This window comes from Eschrichtius robustus, chromosome 21 (genome assembly GCF_028021215.1).
Source record: "Eschrichtius robustus isolate mEscRob2 chromosome 21, mEscRob2.pri, whole genome shotgun sequence".
NCBI lineage: Eukaryota > Metazoa > Chordata > Mammalia > Artiodactyla > Eschrichtiidae > Eschrichtius > Eschrichtius robustus.
In genome coordinates, this window is record NC_090844.1 from 5,905,047 (window position 1) to 5,921,520 (window position 16,474).

The 16,474-nt window shown below is 38.9% G+C and overlaps 1 protein-coding gene across 5 annotated transcripts in view; it reads left to right on the forward strand.

Annotated features, from left to right (window-relative positions):
* GPM6A (glycoprotein M6A) overlaps positions 1-16,474 on the forward strand; it is a 257,938-nt gene that overhangs the window by 72,141 nt on the left and 169,323 nt on the right. Inside the window, exon 1 of one of the 5 annotated variants that reach the window (XM_068532116.1) lies at positions 2,692-2,746. The exons of the other annotated variants lie outside the window; for them this stretch is intronic. Coding sequence (XP_068388217.1) covers positions 2,692-2,746 — 55 coding nt within the window. Of the gene's footprint in view, positions 1-2,691; positions 2,747-16,474 lie in introns of those variants that run through there. 5 annotated transcript variants of the gene reach the window in all.

The window sequence follows — 16,474 nt, forward strand, 5'->3', positions numbered from 1 at the left end:
TGAGTGTGTGTGCACACACGCTTAGAGGTGGAAGAGTAGCATCTTAGTCTGTTTGTGCTGCTGTAACAAAATACCTTAGACTCAGTGTCCTATAAACAACAGAAGTTTATTCCCCACAGTTCTGGAGGCTGGTAAATCGAAAATCAGGGTGCTGGAAGATTGGGGGTCTGGTGAGGACCCACTTCTCCATTGGCAGCCATCCTCTCACTCCATCCTCACAGGGTGGAAGGGGCAGGGGCTCTCTGGGTCTCTTTGATACGAGCACTAATCCCATTCACAAGGGCTCTGCCCTTGAGACCTAATCACCCACCAAAGACCCCACCTCCTGACACCATCACATTGGAGGTTAGGATTTCAAACTACAGATTTTGGAGGGACATAGCCAAGTGGTATGCAGGTGAGGAAGACCAGATCAGAGGCAGCAGGTGCTTTGTAAGACAGACCAGGACGAGGTGGCATGACAGCCCGGAAGCTACGCAGTGAGCCAGGGTGGGGGGGGCCACGGCACTCTTGAAGCGCCCGCTGAGCCCGTCAGCTGTAATGACTGGGAAGCAAGTTGTGTCTAGGACGACTAAGGAGAAATGCTGGCTATTTAACTGAAACCATCACAGGTCGTTTGTCTTTTGTGGTGGGTGGTGGTTCTGCTGTGGTTCTAAAGGTCCTCTTACAGATTGCCAGAATCTGGTAGACAGTATTTGCTTTCAATGATGCCATAAATACCCTTCACTTTGACCTACTTCAGTGGCTGAAAATGTTCCTAAACATCTGTAGCTGAGATTTCTCAACTTAATTTGGTTCTCATCAGAGTAAATTTCCATCCAAGTCAGTGGCAGCATCTGTGCCTGTAGCTCTGAGAAGGAAAAGATGTGTTTGATGGTCTCCCCAAGTCGGCAGCATCAACGTGAGCTCATGAGAATTATAAGGAAATGAAGTAAGGAAAGGTAAACCTGGATTTCAAAGGAGTCTGGGTTGGGCTGCTGTCACGGAGGTGGTGAAAAGCAGATCTGCAAGCTTAGAAGCTACGCAAGGAACAGAGCTGTGTTTCTGAACAGCACCATGGTTACGGTCTATAAAAATAATAAAACTGGAAGAGAAAAATAAGAGCGCCGGAGTTTGAGGATTTTTTTTTTCTAAGATTGGTTTTTATCTACTTGTCTGATCAAATGAAAAGATCCTGTGATTTGCATGATCGTACCTAAATCAGAAACCAAAAGCAGATTGTAAATGTCTCTTCAAATGCTCATTGCTCAATATTCAAGAACGTTTGTGCTCTCTATCCCTCCTCTAGACATCACGAATGTTACGTTTAACAAATCATTGTGAACTATCAAGTCTCCCTCTACTCTGACTGCGGATCTACAATCAAAACTCAGTGATGACTTTGTATCTTTCACCCACTACTTCTTAGACTTACTATCACTGATGCAGGGAGAGAGTTGCTTGAATTTCAATGCTTCTTGCATCCAGCTGTGGCCATTGATTCACTCATTGAATCTGATGGTGCTAAGCACAATAAGGGAGATGACTTAATGGGTCTTAAATGTTTACTGTTATCGAAACCATTCTGCAATTTTCATTACCTAGAGAAGTCCCTGCTGAAATGTTACTCTTTCTACTTCCCAAATGTTTCTTGTAAGCAGAGATACAAGGAAATTCAGTCCACACCAGCTGTTACAGGCTAATTTAGAGAGAAATGAAGTGCTCATATTCAGTAAAGCTCCAGTAAAATGCTCTTCTTAATGATGAAAAGACAAAAGGGCATTGCATTTTCACAATGTATGCCTAGCAGTTGACGGTTTTTTTTCGCACATTAGCGTTCTTATGTAATATGAAGACCAGTTCCTTTAGAAGATGTTTCCTTAATGTGAGAGGATATATTCTGAAGGGGATCAAAGTACAACACCCCCAAATATGCCGCTGTGGCAGAAAGATTATTTTGAGCTGAAGGCAATTGAGAAGCAACAGACAGAAAAGTTCTTTACCCTCCCCATTTGCCTAACAGCATCCATTTCCCTTTGTATGAACCCAAACGCACTCTGTCTCTTGCACCAGGGAGGGCAGAATGAGATTAGCCCAGAGACTACAAGGAGAGGAATCTGTATAACTAACCCTTACTGAACAAACCTGATCTTTAATTAGTTTCCCCTATACAGTTACCTTACAATTTACCAACCTTAAAGCCTTAACACTTTTTTCTTTCTGTTGTTTCCACAATTTATTTCTCTCTGTTAAAATGGTATATAAATCCTTGGCACTAACTGCTTCTTTGGGTCTTCAATTTTTTTTCTAAAATAGTTGTACCATATTAGGTTCCCATCAGAAATACCTGAGAGTCTGGTAGCTCCATATTCTAGCCAACATTTGGTGGTGTCATTCTTTTTAATCCTGGCCATTCTAATGGATATAGTCCAGTTCTATTCTTTATAATTTTTATTTGCATTTTTCTGATTGCTAATGAGATTGAGCACTTTTCATGTGTTTACCATCTGTTTGTATATCTTTCTTTGTGAAGTATCTCTTCATGTCCTTTTGCTCATTTTTAAAATTAACTGTTTGTCTTTATGTTATCGAGTTGTAGGAATATTTTATAGAGTCTTGATGCAAGTTCTTTGTCTCTGGTTTTCCAGGACTAGTGAAATACTCCAGGATAAGGCACATAAATACCAAATTGCACAACACGGTAGAAGCCACATGAGCTATGGAGGAGAGAGGAAGAAGCAAATAATTCTTCTGTGGGTGTTGACAAGTGGGTAACGTATGAGCATGGCCTGAAGGTGACTACGATTTTACCAAGTAAAAGGAATATAGTGTATGTAAGGAAAGGTATGAGAGAGCGTAGAAGGTCAGCTCTGTAAGCACAGGGGCTTGTCTTTCATTTATTATTAGGTCTAGTACCTAACCCAGTGCCTGGCAAACTAATAGGTGTTCAACAGATACATGTCGAAAATGGATCATTGAATCCTTGTACCCTACAGTTGCACGGATGCCATCAGCAGTGTTACAGCAGAGAAATAACATGATCTCATTTGTTTATTTTGAAGGCTAACTTTGATGGCATTTGTTTAATTCATGGCAGAAGGAAGAGATAAAAGAAGCAGGTCTGGAATCTTTTGGTGGCATTTGGTCATTCATTTAGCATATATTCAGAGCTGTTGTGTGCTTCTTATAATTGGTGGGTTTAGTAAGGATGAGAAAGGTGTGATCTCTGCTCTCAAGGGTCTCACACTCCAGTTTGGGGGAGGTAGAAATAGAACCAGGCAACCATCTAATGCAGTAATTACAATGATGGATGTATCCCTGGGGGCAAGTGTTTGCAAGTCCACCTTTGGGCATTAGGATTTTTTAACTTGAGTTGCATCTATATGGGTATCAACTAGAAGAGGGAAGTTGGGCAGGTGTTTCTACAGAGGCCTCTCATGAACATAGACACTCCCTGAGACTCAGCATTGGGTCAACAGTAAGCAACCTGAAGTTCATAGAGGTGCAAGGTCAAAAGCAAAGGCAGAGGTGGTCACAGGGAGCTGGGCTCCAGGTCTTGGAGGACTTATAATTACACATGGAAGAGTTTGGGTTTTATCCAGTCATTAATGAGGAATTACTGAAGTGATATAGGGAGAGAAATGACATGGTCAGATTTTCATTTTAGATAGGTCACTTTTAAATGGTGTGTGAAGAGTGGATTGAAAGAAGACAAGATTGATATGGCAAAACCAGTTGCATTCATTGAAGACAGAAATGATTAAGGAAGCCAGAGGATTTCCACTCAGAATGATAGCTTTTATTTATCAAGATTCACCAACAATATCAAAGAAACTTGGTATGATTCTGGTTTAAGATAGTTTTACTTTGCTAATCGCTAATTATTCACAGCTTGAAATTGAAAAGAAATGCTTAGAACTGTGTTACTTGCCAACTTCGGTAAAATATAATATTCAGTAAGATGTAATATGATATAATATTTCAGTAAAGTATAATATCACTAATACAGCAAAAATAAAATGGATTCTAATTTAAGTACAGTCATTGTTCGGATTCAGTAGCTTGTAGAGAGGACCTCATTCTGCCGTTCTGAAGCCTGGGTTGATTTTATTCTTTAATCCGAGTAACTCAATTGACTCAAATGACAATGCCTGTGTAGATATACTTTAGAGATTTTGGAAGAGATTCTAGCATGAGAGGAAACGCAGAATCCAATCCCTACATTTTTCTCTTGGGTCCTCCATTGCATGCCTCCCTGATCTTAAACCATCTTCTGTTTCAAAGAATGGCTCTACAGTATTTTTCCAGTCTAGGCAAGAAGCAAATTCATTAGAAGAACCCAGTGGGGGCTAGAAATGTTGTTCAGTATTTGAGGGTACTTCTGCCCTGAGTTATGCTGGGAATTCCCAGACAGTCCAGTCTCTGGACTGTTGACGCCAGGGCTCAGGCCTCACCCTCCCATGCTCGGTATGTGGGGGGATGCCGACCTCTGCAGAAACCTGGCTGCTTATCCTCTTCTGTCTCCGACTCCAGGGGTGTCTCTTACCACTCCAGTGGCTGCTGCAGCTCCTGCCATTTAAGCCCATTGTGGATTCAGCTACTTCCACCGGCCCTGGACTCTGGGAACTCCACTTCCTCCCTCCCGCTGTGGGACCACATCAGCCTCCTACTCTTACTAACCCGGGGACCCTTCACTGCCCTCTGACTTCTCAGCACTTCCCTGACCTGGGCAACCTCTGCCCTGTATTGGCATCTCTCATTTCAGTTCTCACAGTGGTTTTTTGTTTTCCAGGTTGAGCCCTGACTGATTCATGAGGCAAACGAGTTCTTTTAAGGGCTCGAGTTAATCATCTTGAACTGAACATTTTCAGTAAATATAATCATTATCCCTGATACACCGTTTGGATGAAAGACGCCACTCCAGAAAAGAGGATTTCTGGGTGATACAAACACAAATAGACAAAAGAACCAAAAATCTTGTCAAACTTCATCCTCTTTTCATTGACAAGTACAGAACTTGGCCTTGAGTAATAAATAACGTAGCAAGTTGCTTTACTGAAATATTTTTTGCATTTCTTCTCAGATTCCACTGTGCCCACCCCCTCTTCCCGCCCCTGACCCCAACCCAAGAAGACAGGCATGTCCTTTTGTGCTTATCTAACCGGGGTTTTTTTTTTGCAAGGCAGGAAGCGGAAGTAGAGGGCTCCTGGAACAGCACTTTGAATTGTGTTCAGCTCTTTAAGCAGTAATGCCGGGTCCACGACTAAGGTGGAATGAGGACGGGAGTTGGGTGAGAAGGCTTTGCAGGAGCTGTAGAAAGCCTGAGGCTCAGAAGAGGACAGAGATCTCTGGAACTCAGAGGGAGGTGGGACTCACATGCAGCTCCTGGACACCTCCCCAAGCAGAAGGAAGGATCTCAGAGGATAATTATCTGGTGCATTCAGGAGGTGTTAAGGGAAAAATTTATTCATGACACTTGTTAAGGCACAGTGAGACAGACCTTATTCAAGGGGGTGCTATCAAGATAGGCGTGGGGACCACTGCACTGGGAGAGAGATTGGGGTCAGCTCCGAGCACAGAGCGGACAAGTGGAGGGTTCACGGCCACGGAGCAGGGTGGGGATCAGGGGATGGAAGATTCCTAAGAGCAAACATCAGGGGTAGGAGGGATGCAGAGTACGCCGACCTAACAGATTCTCGCTGAAGGCAGGCCAGGGAGGTCAGACATCACCTGGGACGTGGGAGGGGGTGAGGAACCTGATCAGATATCAAGGATGGCTGAATTGACTTATCAGGATTCTTGTTAAAATTGAACAGTGTCGATATGAACACAGAAGCCTGAAAGTCAGTTGAAAAGGAGCTCAGAAGCATCTGAGTAAGATTTGGTCAATGAGAGAACATTATCGGTGGCAGAGTCCTAGGTAATTGTGACTTCAGTGTCCTAAGCCTGCCACAGACTCTGCAGAGGGTTCTGACCTGAGGGACCAAGTGGATTGGGACCCTGAATGTCATGTCACGGTCATTACCAGAGCAGACAGATGGGGGGGAATCTTGCCATCTACCTTGGTACTCCTTGAGTCCAGAAGAACCCTGAGCCTTTTTTAGCCTGAAAGTTGGAGCTCTCTAAAAAGATGAAAGTTGAATTTCCTGCCGCTCTTGAAAGATGGAAACTAGAAGTCAGAATTAAGTTAATTTTAAGAAAATAAATACAAGTAAATACTAAATTATATCTAGATTTGCTGACTCAGATATATACCCATTGCAAAAGTAATCATACTTACATTATGCTTTTTAATTGGCAAAGCTACTGCAAATCATATTTTCACTACCAGATGTTAACGGCAAATTTGCTTAATAAAGCCAAGTGTAGAAGGCCACAAATGGAGAGACTCAGGACCAATAGAAGCCAAAACAGAATAAATCAGAATAAAATCAAATGCAAGGTAGATCAAAGATTTGGGGGTAAGAGTTTATGCTAAGGTACAATTATGAATAGTTATTTTTTATTTTTAAAATTTATTTATTTATTTATTTCTGGCTGTGTTGGGTCTTCGTTTCTGTGCGAGGGCTTTCTCCAGTTGCGGCGGGCGGGGGCCACTCTTCATCGCGGTGCTCGGGCCTTTCACTGTCGCGGCCTCTCTTGTTGCGGAGCACAGGCTCCAGACGCGCAGGCTCAGTAGTTGTGGCTCACGGGCCTAGCCGCTCCGCGGCATGTGGGATCTTCCCAGACCGGGGCACGAACCCGTGTCCCCTGCATTGGCAGGCGGATTCCTAACCACTGCGCCACCAGGGAAGCCCTGAATAGTTACTTTAAAAGATGTTAAAACATGTTTTAATTTGAAGAAGTAACTGCAAAAAAAGCCGCTATGCTTGTATATAGATCAATGCCAACGTACTTAACACAGTTTAGCAAATATTACAAATCCCATAAATATTAGTTTTTCAAATCTTTTCTATATTATTAAGCACCAGAAACAATTATTGAGAATATGGCGATGTGTTACTGTATGAATAGGCTGGCCTGGAATTTTTAACCTGCTCATAATATGTTTTCTTTTTTCTTTTTTTTTTTTAAATTTAATTTGTTTATTTATTTATTTTTGGCTGCGTTGGGTCTTCGTTGCTGTGCGCGGGCTTTCTCTAGTTGCGGCGAGCAGGGGCTACTCTTCGTTGCGGTGCACGGGCTTCTCATTGTGGTGGCTTCTCTTGTTGCGGAGCACGGGCTCTAGGTGCGCGGGCTTCAGTAGTTGTGGCTCGCGGGCTCCAGTAGTTGTGTGGCACGCAGGCTTAGTTGCTTCACGGCATGTGGGATCTTCCCGGACCAGGGCTCGAACCCGTGTCCCCTGCATTGGCAGGCAGATTCTTAACCACTGCGCCACCAGGGGAGCCCTCATAATATGTTTTCATCTGTTTAAATTTATTAATAGCTGTATATATCTTGGTGATACATTTATATGTCGATATCCTTTTCCCTCATCTGTGTTTTCTAAATTTTCTACAAAGTACATCTGTCACTTTCGAAATAATCGTAAAATATTTACTTTTAAAGTCTTTAGTTACTGCAAATTGACATTAGAAAAGATTAATTTATTCGCTATTTAAAAAAAACGATGCATTCTTTATATTATTATCACTTTTATTGAGATTAACCTAAATTTATTTTGAGAGGAGAAATTTGAATAGAATTTTGAGTTCTTTATATTGACCAAATGGAGTCCTTTGGCCTTTATTCCATCCCATAAAAAAAAAACTCACCAAAGAGAGCAAAATACAGACCGTGTTTAAAAGCAAGTTGGCTTCACCAGTAGTAATCTCAAGGCATTCATTGACATTCCAGATCATAAGGTGATCTTCTTCTAAGGATAAAGTAAGATTTTGTTTTGTATTTAAGTTGTATTTGAGTTTGCTTCGAAGCTGACTCCATCCCATTCTAGGTCCCCTGAAATACTAGGTGACACAATGAAATGAAGCAAGAAACCCATCACAGCAGGTCTCACCAGTACTCAGTACTGACCAAGGAAGCAGCGTGTTGTAGCAACACTGACTTAGGTCTTGGAAACAGAGACTGGCATAAAACTTGGATCTGCTACTTATTGGCTGAATGACCTTAGACATGATGATACTCAATCATCATGAACTTCAAAGATCCCTCATGTGAGAAAAGGGGATCATATATCCCCTGTATATTTTTTTATGTATAGATTTTCCCCCTAAATGATATGATTGTTCTGAAGCTTTTTTTTTTTTTTTTTTACTTATTTTGTGTTGGAGATCTTTACATATCATTATATGCACAGCTAACCTCTTCTGACTGCTGCAGAATATCCTTAAAATGAACTCAGCCAAAATGACTTAACCAACCCCGTCTTGATGAACTTTTGAGTGGTTTCTAGTATTTTACTATCGTAACATGAAAACCCTTATGTCTGGTTGTGCATGTTACTCTGAAGAAGCAATAATGAAAAGGTGGAAGCGTTTATGATACAGAATGAAGCCCCATTATCAACTAGAAATAGAACATTCTCCTTTTGCAACTGCATGGAAATCTCTTCCTTTTTGTGAAAAAACAGTTGTGGGCCGAATGGAGCAAATACTTCCTCAGAGAGGTCTCATTCTATCAGACAAAATTAGTCTTTTGTGAGACTATCTTTTGGGCTAAGGCAGGGCAGCTGCTTCTTTTGTAGAGGTCCTTTTCTTTGCAGTATACTTTGTGTACATTAGATATAGATGATTTCTCATTTTTGGATTTAACTAATCACTTAATCTGAGAGCATTTAATTAGGTCTGTGACTTTTGAGTGAAAGCATCTTCAAAGAAATCACAAAAGTCTTGCAATTCAGAGATGGGAATGGTCTGCCATCCTATCTTCTGTTCTCCAACTAGATCTACCACCTCAGTCTTAAGACTACCAGCAAAGAAGGTGAGAAGGTGAAATTGTCACCATCGTTGAGACCAGAGTATTCTTGGAAGGTAGGAGTTAAATGGTTGCTGAAATCAGAGATGAACTCATCCTTTTTTAGGACTAGATTTTTGACTAACCAATTTTGACAGGTAAGAGCTCAGAAATAGAACATGAAGTTTGGAGTTATCTGGGGTCAAATTTTTATCATTGTATTTAGTATCATTTTGCTAATAAATAACTTCACACAGCTTTTACTTACCAAGTTTTAACATCTCCAGGTTTCACAAGGAGGTGAGTGAATTGATAGATATCAGGCATCCTAGACTATAAATTCCTAGGGTAAACTTAAATTCTTTAGTGAACTTCTGTCTCTTCTTAGGAGGATTAGGGAATTTCTTAACTAGATTAGGCAAATTTGACTTAAACTAAGATTTGAAGATATAAGACCAATAAGGTTGTTCATCATCTCCACCTGTATTATAAGACATTAGGAAGGAATCTCATGCATTCAAGGGGATGTGGTTAAAAGGAAAGAGAGTACCGTGAATGTGCTGGAGGAACAGGAAAAAAGAACAGACCAAGGGGGAGGAAGACCTCAATCTACAGGAGGTCAGGAAGGAGGCTGATGGGAGTTGGACCAGGAGAGGGAGAGCGAGAGAACAGTGTTTAAGTTTGGATATTAGCACTGCCTGTATTTATTACCTTTTCTAAGGAGTTCTTAACAGAAGCAATTTTAAGTGTTTAGAGGCCTCTTCATAACAATACAAAATGTAGCTCATTGAATATTTGGAATTTTTAACCCCCTTTTTTCTAGGGCATCTCACAGATGATTATTTCATTCATACACCAAGTTCCCCTAGCATGGTCCATCAGAGTCAATATTGTCTATGATGAAACCCGGCCGGAGTTTAAGAAGCCAGACAACAACCCACGGGTTCATTGAAATGACCAGGCAGTTGGTTGAAAATAAGAGAGTCTGAGAATCAGACCCTTTGAAACTTGGGTCTGCCACCACTGTCCTCCAATCCCATTTGTCTCTCTAAGTAGTGAAACAAAATGAGACAAAAGCCTTCTACCAAGGACGATAACGATGAAGGAATAAAAGTTTAGGCAGTGTTTCCAAGCCAGGCGGCAGAGTGCTGGTCAGGAGCAGGCTGTTAGCCCATCCACGGTCACGAGGACTCCTAGGGCATCCACGGGGTGCCTGGCACGTGGAAGGGCCCAGGCCAAGCACCAGGGTACCCAGTCCTGGTCTTGAGTCTCGGCATCGAAACTGCAGAAGGAAATCAACCAGAACATGAATAAAACCTTTATTTAAAATGCCAGGCAGGGACAGCTCAGAAGAAAGTCGGAATTTTTAATGAAGTTGATATTCACCTAATAGTAGGAATAGTTGGTCCAAGATGGTTCTGGTGCATCCACTGCCATTGTTTGCACAATTTCAGTTATATCAAGAGGGTGTGAAGGAACTGTTAGAGTGAAGGCCACGTGCAAGAGAGGATGGGGCTAGGAGACAGCTGTGCGGCTCGAGAACGTGCAAGAGCCACTGTGGAAAATGATTAGTTCTAAAGCACCTCTTACAAAACGAGAAAAAAATACTACTTCCAGTAAGACTGTTCAAGAATATTTATGAAATAGCACATGAATTACATACTGAAGGTTAGAGAGTTTGGAACATGGGAGAAGAGAGTAGAACATGGCAGAGAGAAGAGAGTGTAAATGATGCTTGAGACCTGAGAAAATATAAGGAAGGGCCAGAAAACAATGAGTAGCACATGATTTTTCTAGGCCTACATTTTTTTTTTAAGGCTAATAAAGTAAATTGGAATGGGACAAGAGAATACACTGAATTCCTATCCAAGGATTTTAATTATTCAAATGCTGGATATCTGTGACATCATCTCTCAGACGTGACGATTTATTATTAACAAGATGCCATTTTGTGAATTTTGTTCTTCTTGAGTGGAGGCTGTAGTTTGCTTGAGTTACCGAAAGGTGGCAAAGTTACATGCTTAGTAGTTTCAGACAGTAGCTTGCTTCCCGAAGGAGCCCTCTGATTCCTTTCAGTCTCAGTGGCAAGGCACACACAACATGCAGTGAAACAATGGGGAGGAGCCACACAGAAGCTTTCAGTCCCTTGTGCTGGTCTGAGCTCTTGGCAAAGCTGCAGCATTACAGCTTGCAGTACTGTGAATCATAGCCTTGCCTTCTCATTTTATTCTTTATTTAGTACTATCATTATCTAAATGAGCTTTGAAATTATGAGTGGAAGCTTCAGACTAGTCTCTGACTCCGCTATTCCCGTCTGAATCTGGTTCAGTACTTTATATTTTTTAAGAAGAGAAGAGAGCAAAGTAATTTTTAAGATATAGCTCGAGTTCTCACCCCCTGCCCTTCTCCCTTATTCTCTCCCAAGGAATAACCACTGTCCTGAAACTAGGGCGGTTTTTTTCTTTGCATGCTTTCGTATTAATTACTTACATGTGTCAGTGCCCTCCAGAGACCACCAGGAACATGCCTGTATTTGAATATGTTGGGTGTATTTCAGTGATGGAGAATGCACAGCATAGGGAAGTGTGTGGAATCTCGGAAGGTATTAGAAAGGACTTACAGTTGGACTTGGGTTAGGTGATTAGGGGGTAGGATTTAAGGAAATGGGGCTTTGCTCTGAATTGTTTACTGTTAGGAAGCAGGAATAATTCTATTATTGAGTGTCTTAATAAATCTTACCTAAAAGGAGGGAAGAATGTGATGAGACTAAAGCTGTAATTGGTAAAGAAGCAACAGTCAATTGTATTAGCCAGGATAGGGGGATGCTTGGTCAATATTCCCGGTTTTCCTTTGTTCAGCATGAATTCATAGTGGTCCTGTTTTTTTCTCTTGATCCATGATGGTCACAGCGTGGTCTTGTTTGATATTGACATTCTGTGAAGTTATTGATGTTCGACAGAAGAACATAAAGGCCATGTGCTGTGAAACTCATAGAGGGAAGTACCAGGCCAGTTCCTAGTGGATAGGTCCACTCACAGATGTCAAGGGCTGCTTTTTCCAGATATCTATATATCTGTATACATGTAAGTATCCATATATATAATTTATTATAATTTCGATATTTTTCTTTAAACTTTATACAAATGACATCATGCTATGCACGTGATCTTTAATAATTTGCTTTTTAAACTTCTCATTCTTGATGCATCCGGTTCCCTGCTTTCAACTGTGCATATGGTGTCTCATTGAATGAATAAGCCATATTGAATCTTCTGTAGGTGGACAGTTTAATTACGTGGGTTTCCTCTTATAATTATTGCAGTAGTACTGTCAAAACATAAGGATAAATATCTGTTACATAGGTATTTATTCTAAAACAAAACTACCATTTCAAATGTACTAGGTATTGTTAAGTTGGTCTCCAAAACTTATTTGTATACATTTGTACTTTGTACTGTATGAGTTTCTGTTTCCCTACATCTTCCAATGCCTCTTGTTATCAAACCTAAATTTTGCCAGTCTTGCTGGATGTGCAGTAGAATCTCATTGCTATTTTATTATGCTTTTCTCTAATTATTAATGAGCCTGCATATTTTTATGTGCTTTTTGGCCATTTGGTTTTCCAATTTTGTGTATGACTTATTAATATTATTTGGTCATTTTTCCCACTGAATTTTGGGTCTTTTGTTTATTGATTTGTAGCATATTTTTACATATTTTGGACACTAATCATTTGTACAGTCTGACTTATCTTTTCCCTTTTTTATGATACTTTTTCACGCAGAAGTTTTTAATCTTAATGTGATCAAACGTAGTAATTTTTCCTTATGGTTTGTGGTATTCATTTCTTTAAAAAAAATACTCCTCCATCCTGGTGGCATAAAGTTAATCTATTTAATTTTCTTCTGCAAGTTTTAAAGTGTTATTTCTTACGTTAGGTCTTTTGCTCACCTGATGTGTTTGTATGGGTGGGGGAGTTTGAGGTAGGTGTCTATTTTTCCTTCTTAACCATGTGGTTAGTCTATTATCCAGCACATCTTTCCCTTCTAATTGATGATGTTACCTCATTCCTAAGTCTAGTTTCCATATAAGCAAGGATCTATATCTGGGGCTCTATATTTTCTTACATTCTTCAATTGGTGAATGGCAATATCACCATGTTTTTGTTATTCTTTCTTCTCTTTCTTTAAAGCTACTTCACCTGTTTTTGGCTCTTTATGTTTCTGTATTATCTCAGATTCACAGTGTTATGTTCTTGAGGTGCCTTTGGGAATTCAGTATGAATTGCATTAGTTTATAGAATTACGGGGAAGACACCCACCTTTAAAAATTGAGACTTTTTACTAGGGAACATGGTATAATATCTGTGTGTATTACCGTAAGATTTTCTAATGTTCAACCATCTTTGTATTCATACATTAAGCCATCCTTGAATTCTACTTAGTTATTATGTATTATTTTTACATTTTAAATTAGATTTTTTGAATTTCTATTCATAAATAAAATCCATCTTAAAATTTGTTTTTGATGATGTCCTTATCTACTGTTGGCATTAAGATTGATCTGGTATCATCACATTTAATTGCAAACTTTGTTTTCTTTCTATTCTGCGAAACAATTTGTTTAAAATGCGATTATCTTTCCTTAAAGTTTTCATGGGGTTTTCATTTAATACGGTTTGGCCCTTGGTATTCATCAGTGGGTAAATTTTAAACTACTGATTCGTTATTTAAGTCGTTATAATGTTATTCTAGTTTGCTCTTCCCTTTGAAACATTTAAAATGTCCATTTCATCAACATTTTTGAATATACTTAAGAAATTGTTTTTAGTGTTTTCTTGTTTCAAAAGTTTTATCACAGTTATACTCTATTCCATCTAGAACTCTTTGCCTTTTCTCTTTTGTTCTTTGTGAAACTCGCCAGTGGTTTGTTTGTACTTATGAGTCCTCACTAGGTATGAACTCTGCAGTGTCTAGCTTCCATCACCTAACTTCCTTCTCGTGAGACTGTTCCTTTTTGTTGCATACTGTAGTAGTTCACTCATTCTCATTGCTTTATAGTATTTCGTTGTATCATTACACCGCACTTTTTTCCTGACATGAATGGATATTTGGGTTTTTTCCAGGCTTTGGATACTGTGAAAAGGGCTACTTTGAACACGTTGTATACATCTTTTGCTGTGCATACACGTATACATCCCCAAAAGGTGTATTCCTGAGGAGTGAAATTGTTGAGTCATGCTTTAGATATGCTTAGATTTAGTATCTAATATCAAAGAGTTTTCCAGTTGACATTGTTTCCAGCAGGTGTATGAGAGTTCCAGTTGCTCAGTATTCTCACCAGCACTTAGTTTTGCCTCTTTCATTTTACCATTTTGTCGCAAAGGGCTTCCAAATTTACAAAAACGTTTGAACTCCATAGTAGGTATTTTTGAGTATTTGACGTATGTCAAAGAAGCATTTCGTCTTGATGTGAAAAAAACCTCTAACAATAAATGGTGCTCCCGGTATGTTAGGTCAAATATCGGATTTATTGGAATTTTAAAACAAGAGACTGACCTTTGCCTCACTGCTCTGTTCCATTGCTTGATACATTTTGAAAATTTTTGTGCTCAGTTTCCTAAAGCAGACTCTATGAAAGAGTCATAGATGCAGTTGTTAAAATGGTTCAGAATGTATATGTAAATGATCTGAATCATCACTAGTGTATGAAAATGTTGAAAGAAGTAGAAGACAATGAATTCAATAATCTTGTGTTCCTTGCCAGTGCTTGCTAGTTGAGTCATGGAAGATTTTTATAAAATCTGCAGTTCTGTTAACTCCATTCAAAATTTCTTGAAACAGAAATAATGCTTGCCAAATATTTAAAAATCAGAGACAAAAATGGCAATGTGATTTACATTTTGTCGTCAATATCACACTGTATACACGTAAGCCAAATTTGAAGCTCCAAGGAAAGTAAAAGTTTATTTTTGATTTAACTAGATAGCAGTGGATTTACTTTGAAATAAAAACTTCATAATACAAATCAGTAATGATTTTATACAGTTTTCTAATGGGAGTCAATGTGTAGAACATTTTAATTGTAATTAACAGAATTATATAAATTGGCTATAAAGCCAACAAGAAAAATTTGAGCAATACGTTCTTGCTATTGATAAATTGAGTTGCTTTCAATTCATACGATATCTCTAAATCTGGTGTTAATACTGAGTTAACACAAAAGTTAGTTAATTTACTTATCTTGGGCAGATGTACTTTTGAAACATGGTTTTGAAACTGATAAGCTTTTGTTTACATCCAAATCTATTATTCTAACAAGCGTGAATCAGTTTTATTAATATTATTGCAGAAATCAAAGAAAATGATTTTTTGATATCCAATTCAGTTATTAGGAAACTTTTAACTATCTTTGGAATAACTTGGAAATGTGAATCTACTTTTCCTACTGTAAATTCCGTGAAGTATAAATACAGATCAAGTATTTCTGATGAAAATTCAGCATCCACATTGAGATGCGCTGTAAGTATAAAAATACATAGTGGATTATGAAGACCGAGTAAAAAAAAAGAACAATGTGAAATATCTTCTTAATAATTTTTAATATTGATTAGATTTGCAGCAGTAATATTTGGATCCTTTGGATAGCTGGTTAAATAAATTTTATTATTAAAATTAATTTCCTCTCATTTTTATTTTTTAAAAGGGTGGCTACTAGAAAATTTAAAATTACATGTGTGGCTCCCTTTATATTTCTGTTGTACAGTGATAATCTAGAGTAGTAGCTTACATGTGCATATTTTCAGAACAAAGAGTCCCAAACCAACATGCTGCAGAAGAAATTGGATTGATTATCATCTCATGTTTTGATCCTGTGGGTTTCCATTGGCTTCAGGAAGTAATATAAGTTCTTTAAGATGGTACATGTTCCATGGTTAGCCTCTGGCTACTGTTGAGCAATGTGATCTAATCTCTCCCCCTTGCACTTCCATGTGCATTAAAACATGAGTCTTTTAAATATCTTTGATCATGTCATGCAATTTCATGAGTTTTTAAAATTTGCATAAATTGTTGCCGCTCCTTATCACCTTGACTGCTTGGTGAATTCCTACCGGTTTCTCCAGGACCCTCCTCTTGTTTTTTCTTGTTTGATATGTTCCTTGACTTTTCCCAGTGGAAGTTTAATCTTCCTCTGTGTAACCATTGTTAAGTTCCTGACACCTCTGTCATTACCCTTTTTCATAATATTTTTATTTTACAAATCTATTTCCCTGCCAGACTGTGAATTCTTTTTAGCCTTGTTCCTTACACAGTATGAATATTAATATATATACTATGAGCTAGGTATTCATTACAGGCATAATACCTAGCTCATAGTATATATATTAATGTTTTTTAAATGTATGACTGAGGAAAATAAAGTAAAGCAAACCATCTGATTCCAAAGAGAGGATGAAATGGATAAAGGGAAAATTTTAAATTTCAAAGTTTATAAAAATGGTAGGCTGAGTTTCTATGGCAATCTTTTTAAATATGTGGAAGAAAAATTTTAACTATGTCAGAACTCTGAGGGTAAATAATATGAAAAAAGATGAGCTTTTCAA